The sequence below is a fragment of the Arachis duranensis genome, chromosome 3, assembly GCF_000817695.3.
Source record: "Arachis duranensis cultivar V14167 chromosome 3, aradu.V14167.gnm2.J7QH, whole genome shotgun sequence".
Taxonomy (NCBI): Eukaryota; Viridiplantae; Streptophyta; class Magnoliopsida; order Fabales; family Fabaceae; genus Arachis; species Arachis duranensis.
In genome coordinates, this window is record NC_029774.3 from 29,095,505 (window position 1) to 29,102,416 (window position 6,912).

Sequence of the window (6,912 nt, forward strand, 5' to 3'; positions counted from 1 at the left end):
TTGCTCTTCTTGTTTATCAATGTTCTTGGACTTTGATTTATTTTTAACTAAGTGAGTTTGCATAGGATATGGTAGGTAAATTGCATTTAGATAGATTACATATAATAAGTGTTGACATTTCTTGATCTTGTCTTTCCTAATGTTTAGCATGAGGACATGCTATTGTTTAAGTGTGGGGAGGTTGATAAACCACAATTTTATGGCAAATTTTGGATTGAAATGAGTAGATTTTATCAACTTATCTTGTATTTATTCACTGAAATATAATGATTTTGTGAATTTCTCCTAATTGTGCTTAATGATTAAAAACATGCTTTTTAGGCTCTTAAATTGCTAAATTCAATTCACTTATATTTCATTCGATGCCTTGATGTGTTTGTTGAATGATTTCAAGCTTAGAAGGCAAGGATGGCTTGAAGAAAAAGCATGTAAAAGTGGAGAATTCATGAAAAAATGAAGTTTTGGAAATCTGCGCAATTGTGCGTACGCATGCTTCATGTATATGCATGACTTGCATTTCGCTCAACTTGCACGTACGCATACCTCATGCGTACACATAACTGCCATAACTGCCAGTACGTGATTTACTTCAGTAAACATGTGGGTCGCGATTTCAGGCCAATTTTGAGTCCAATCCAACTCATTTTTGAAGCATTTGAAGGCAAGACCAAGGGAGGATGAACCAAGTAGCGATAGTATAGTTTTAGAACCATGTTTTAGGATAGAATTCTAAAGAGAGAAGCTCTCTCTTCTCTCTAGAATTTAGGGTAGTATTAGGTTAAATTCTCTTAGATGTAGATTTTAATTCTTGTTCTTGTGTAGTTCTCTTTACATTTTTTTGTTCTATTGTCTCAATTTGCCTAGTTTCTCTTGTTAGTTTTTTTTATTTTGTCTATTTTAGTTTATGAACAATTGTTGGATTTCAATTCTCTTTAATGCAATTTGAAATTTTTCATATTTAATGTTGCTTATTTGATTGGTTATTGTTGTCTTTTTGTTTAGGTAGTTATAGTTTTTATAATTCTTGCAATTTGCCATATTTTACTTATGTGCATGCTAAGTATTTGATGAAATGCTCCTTTTGATTTTAGAGTAGATTTTTGTATTTTTGGCTTGGATCGATAATTTGGGTGACATTGAGTTACTAATGTCCAAATTGATTGATAATTTGGAGATCTTAATTAGTCTTATTTCTCTATTGACGCTAATTTTTTACTAATTGATTAGTAAGTTAATTAAGACTTATGGATTAAGATTAATTAAATCCATTTGACTTATGGAATAACGTTAACATTAAAAGTATAAAATCATTAAAAAAAAAAAGATGTCATAGAAATGGAAAAAAAAATCGAAGTCATAATATAAAGAAAGAAACTATATATATTATTATGCCACATTGGAAAAAAATATAATGGGACACAATAGAGAAATATTAGGTGTTTGAGAATAATAATTCTTATGTACATTATTAATTTTTCTTTTTATATGCTAAATAGATATTAACAGTAGAATAAAGAGTAATTTACAATTTTACATAGAGAAATTAAGTAGAGTGAAGTGAATGGTTTTGCCTAATAGTGAGCTCAGCTCTAAGATGGAGCACATCATTAATGAAATATAGACAATCGTCAGCCATGAAGGAAGTCCATGGAATGGCAAACAAGTTCCTATAGCCAACTGCCTTTCCCCCAGTGAATGTATAATTCCCTTTATACTTGCTTACAAACTCATCCGTGGGCCTACACCTCACCGCAAATTCATAGTCAACGGAGCTTATTGACCCTTTTTCTTGCATTCCAAGGAATAATCCAAAGCAATGGAACGAGCTTTCCTGGTCCATGTTGCAATGCGCCGAGAGGAAAAACCCTTGTCCACCCAGGTGGAAAGCCTGAGAATAAACCCTACCGGATGGGAACAAATTCGCACACTCCTCTCGCTTCAGATCCAAGTAAACCATGCATTGCTGCCTTGGAGCCTCGAATTCCAACACCCTCAACGGACGGTATTTATATGCCCGCTCCACCAACATGTTACTGCCCTTGCTAGCTGACGCTGACTCCACTAGAATCCGTTGCTGATGTGGAGCCTCCGCCTTGAAGAACAGTGCTTCGAATACAAGCTTCGTCGCAATTTCTCGCTCCATTTCATTGCAACATAAGATCTTCTTTAGCTTTCTGCATGACATGTAAGGGAAACGGATTAAGCGTGCAAGGCGCGTGCTAAGCACGTGTTTCCTCTCTTCTGGATCTGGATACTGGCTTCTAGCCCACTTCAAAACGATGTCGTATAGGGCATCCTCTGATGTCATTTGTAGATCATCACTTGATAGAATTGCCTCTATTCCGACTAGGGGCAAGCTCATGACCTCTTCTTGGAACCTGTTTGTCCCAAAAGTTTAAACTGTTTGGACACGCGTCTTTAAGAAGGAATTGAATGAGAAAAGAAATCTTAATTATTACTTTAATATATCTTTATATATTGAAGCAAGATACTGCCTTGCCGCATGAGTCAATGGTTGAACTGCATCGGCCATTAAGAGAGTAAAAGGGAGCTCAAGGTAAAGCAACGCAGACTCAGATGTCATTGGCATGTTCCGTAACAATTGACTACAGTATCTCATGCATGAAGCAACTTCAAATTTGTCTGCAGCCATTAACACATCCAACAGTGCAGTTGATGAAGAAGCGCTTAACGTATTAGTGTACATAAAGTTTAGAAGGTCCACCACTGCTGCTTCCTCTGTAACATTTTTTGCAGAGACAAGAACATATAATTAGCTTTAATATTAATCAAATAATTGATATGAAAAAAAATAAAAGAAGAAAAAGAGAAGTTGTTTGTATATGTATATGTCTATACCACTGGCATTAATTCTTAGTGTAACATGTGTCTGTTCTGACTCCTTTATCCCATTTGAGAAAAGCTACAAAATAAACAATAACACTAATAATTTGGTGAACATATTGGGAAGAATATTCAGATCTAACGAATAAATTAAAGAATAAATGTCGCTACCTTATAGAAGAAAGGACTTTTAGCAGCCAATATAGGAGAACTAATATATAATGTTCTAACTCTCAGATCTATAGAGCAATCACTACTCCAATCATGGTTATGTGAAGATTCATCACCTATATTGACAATAGATGGAACCCCACTCAAATAAAGTGTAAACACTAACAACAAAGGATGTATTTTTACTTCCAAGTGAAGTAAGAATAATAATGTTCCTGTTTTATATATCCATGCATTTCCTTAATAATAATTCCATTTTTCAGTTAGAAGCTTGCTTAACACACATTAAAATGATTTATCTAGCTTCAAGAATTTCATTGATTATAGCTGATCCCAGTAATGAAAAACAATGGGCTTTATTTGATATTTTTTTTCTTTTAACAAAAGCATTTAACTAAGAACTTGAATTTAAGATTTTTAGCTATATATTTAAATACCTGAAAGACGTTCATCATTTGTTGAAGTTGTCTCTTTCTCTTGATTTTCATAAAGGACACAATTATCTATGTCGGCTTGATTTGTATTCAAAATTCGTTCATCATAAAAATCTTCGACTGCAAACAAGAGAGTAAATTTTGGGTATTATATAAAAATATGAAACTAGATGTACATAACAAAAATACTTGTGAGCAAAGAAACAACATTATTATATAGGCAAAACAAACATCCATTCATGTTCATTTAAAAAAGCTTCATAATTCCAAAGGCTTAAGCCACAATTTTCCACAACTTACTATCTTTTCAATTTTACACCAAGTCGAAGCACAATAGGTTTTGCTTTAATAATCATACCATCCTAGTTATAAGCTAATAAATAACACTAGAAAAGAAGATGGTAACCAGTTAAATAAAGACAGAAGATGTTTAATGATCACCAGAAAAAGGAAACAAGATCAAAGTATTACAACCCTTCAAAGGTACAATCAAATAAAATGTATAATTGGTGAGTGGGAAAGAGAAAAGGACCATGGTAATTATGGTGGTGGATATCGTCACATTGCCTCCTGTAATGGCGGTTCCAATAATCATCACCATCGGAATCAAGACAATGCTCATCATCAACTAGGTTTTCCACGATCTCAATACGTAGAATTCTATCGGAGAATTTACTATCATTAAAAGCAAAACTAAAATCAACGTCGCTACACGAAGAAGTAGAACGAGAGTGATTGAACACCATTCTTATTGTCATGGACTCAAATTAAACAGATCCAATGTAACAAATACAAATCCTCCTCCTTACTCTGCAACTATGAATTGAAGGAGAACAAGAGACCCTAAATTATTGTACACAATCAGAAACACAAAATTCTTTCTCCTTTTTTTATTATTAATTATTAGAGAAGCAGATTTTAATGATTAATAAATATGTAAAGTATATATTCGTTCTGTTTTTTGTTGTTTAATTACTAGTTACGATATCTGTTAGTTTAGCTGGACCCATTCTTTGTTATTCAACTTTGTCCACTGTCTCTTTTTCTTTTTGTTTTTAGGTTTGTTATTTAGTTTATTGTATGTTCTAAAGACAATGCAAGGAGGGTAGATGTCAGCTGTGAAGGTTTTTTCATAACTGATAGAAGGAAGCTGAGAAAAAATCATGGAGGTTTTAACAAGGATGGTCCGCACTTAATTTTTTTGTTTGATGTGTTACTCGCTATCATTAGTATGTGCTTTTTTTTTCTAAAATAATATTTAATTTAGTCTTTTAAATTATACGTAAATTTTAATTACCTCTATTTAATTTCTAAACTTTAAAAATGTAATTTATGTTAATCTCTAAAATAGTTTTTGACATATAAAATTTTAAAAAATTTTAAAGTTTCATTACCAGGTGAGTCAAAACATAATTATAAGATCGTATTTTCTATCATTTTTTTTAAGCACATTTAAAAATTACAAGATATACAACTCATCGGCTAAGCGCGGAAATTCTATTGTGTTTCTTTCCTAAATAAATATTAGTGTGTATCGAAAAATTGGATTCAATTCATTTCATTTCATTCCAATGAGTAGTTGAAAAAAAAACTAGAAAGAAAAATTGGATTCAATTCATTTCCTATACATTTTTTTTTTCAATTTAGTCGCTGTTAACGTTAAACGTCAAAAAAATATTAATGAATTGTGAAATTACTTGTATATCTTTAAGGACCCAATTGAAAAGAAAAAAAATATAGGAAACTAATTGAAAATTCAGTGAAACTATAAATATTCAATGAAAGATATTCCTATAATTCATATTCAATGATTCTACAACATAAAAGATATTCTTATAATTCCTTCTTTTTTTTTTTTGTCTTTCAAAATACCTTATTTTAAGAACATAAAAAAAATGGACAAAATAAAATAGAAATAGTAGTAATAAGTATATATAAAATTCAGTTTCCATGTTCAAGTATTCATTATGATCATATAACATTTAACATTTGTGTGGATTCATAGAATATAGTTTGTGTCTTTATCATATCATGGTACACCACAGAAAATCACAAGGCTATGTAATTTGTGTTATTGAAACTTGACATCTAAAATCGAAAACCATAGAAAACGTAGTTTCAGTGTAATATAGATAATCTGAAAATTGATTCTTATGTTGCAGCCTCCCACTCTCTGAACCAGCATAGGGATCAATAATAACATTGATAAGGGTCGATTTTCGAGTCGAGAAGAATTCTGAAAGAGCCAAGCAGGTTTATCTTTGTGAGATCCATTCATCTCTTTGCGAGTTCTTCGGTCACCAAAGGTAACTGATACCGAACCAATGTCTGGATTGAAAAAAGAAAAAAGGATTAATCATCACATAATTGCAAGAGTAATTTATTGCATATAAAAGCAAATATATGTAATCATATATGATCATATCAACATAATGAAAGAACTTGCATATAGCATATGGTAACAAGAACTATTGATAGAGTAATAACTAAAATTGTTTACAAAAATTGATTTTTATATAGTTCCTCAAACGAGATCCAATTTAACTGACAAAAATCCAAAGGCAAGTATATTGAAGGCATGAATTTTCTCTATATTCAGGCTAGAACAAGCAATACATATTTTCTCAAGTTTTGACAAAAGATAAGACATATAAGGTTACAGTCCAAAATTTTCACTTTACATTCCTCGATTAAACTATGTCAAATAGCATCAATAGTCACCGACTTGTTTATAATTTAGTTTCTAGAAAAAGGGACTCTTGCAAACATTTCCGACAACAAGATTATTTATAATTTACCTTTACCACTACTCAGTTCAGTCCTCACTAGTAACCAGTAAAAAAACATCTCCCAAAACTTGGGATTTTGGGTTGCTGCATAATAATTATACCAACTTATGTAATCCTATCTATCACAAAACTACTAGCTATGGATAGAAACATAAAAGAGTTCATGGAAGATCCAAATTCAAAACATTGGCAGTAAAAATTTCTGCTAGCGTTTTACGATTTATGGTTAGACCTTAAGTTGGTTTCTATAAACATGTATTTGAGACATGCGTGAATCAACAGAATCAGTCATCATATTCTCAATTTTATACATTTTTCATACTGATTGTTACTTAATAATAATGTATAGACTATAATAAGAGGTGCGGTGTATGGTAGTCATGAATGTACTGTGGCTATAATGGCTATGCCTTTTTCACCAATTAATAAATTACACGTGGATAGGAGAAAATTGTTTGACTTTGGTTTTCATGTTACTAATAAAATTGTTAACTAGACACGGTAAATGTGCTAGCACGATTAGATTTGAATTCATAGAAATTTTTGTAAAAAAAAATAAAAAATATAAATATAAATAAATAATTGATGAGAAAAAATTGAAATAGGATTTTATGATGGTCTTATATGTAATAATTATAATTTATTGTGTAATAATTATAATTTATAATATAATA

The 6,912-nt window shown here is 31.2% G+C and overlaps 1 protein-coding gene across 1 annotated transcript; it reads right to left on the reverse strand.

Annotated features, from left to right (window-relative positions):
• Nucleotides 1–1,543: 1,543 nt before the first annotated feature.
• On the reverse strand, nucleotides 1,544–4,195 carry LOC107478462 (BTB/POZ domain-containing protein POB1-like). Its single transcript, XM_016098607.1, has 6 exons — nucleotides 3,982–4,195; nucleotides 3,453–3,569; nucleotides 3,016–3,131; nucleotides 2,860–2,923; nucleotides 2,460–2,739; nucleotides 1,544–2,378 (listed from the first exon to the last, which is right to left on the reverse strand). The coding sequence occupies exons 1-6, from the start codon at nucleotides 4,193–4,195 to the stop codon at nucleotides 1,544–1,546; spliced, it is 1,626 nt and encodes a 541-aa protein (XP_015954093.1).
• Between the last annotated feature and the right edge of the window lie 2,717 nt (nucleotides 4,196–6,912).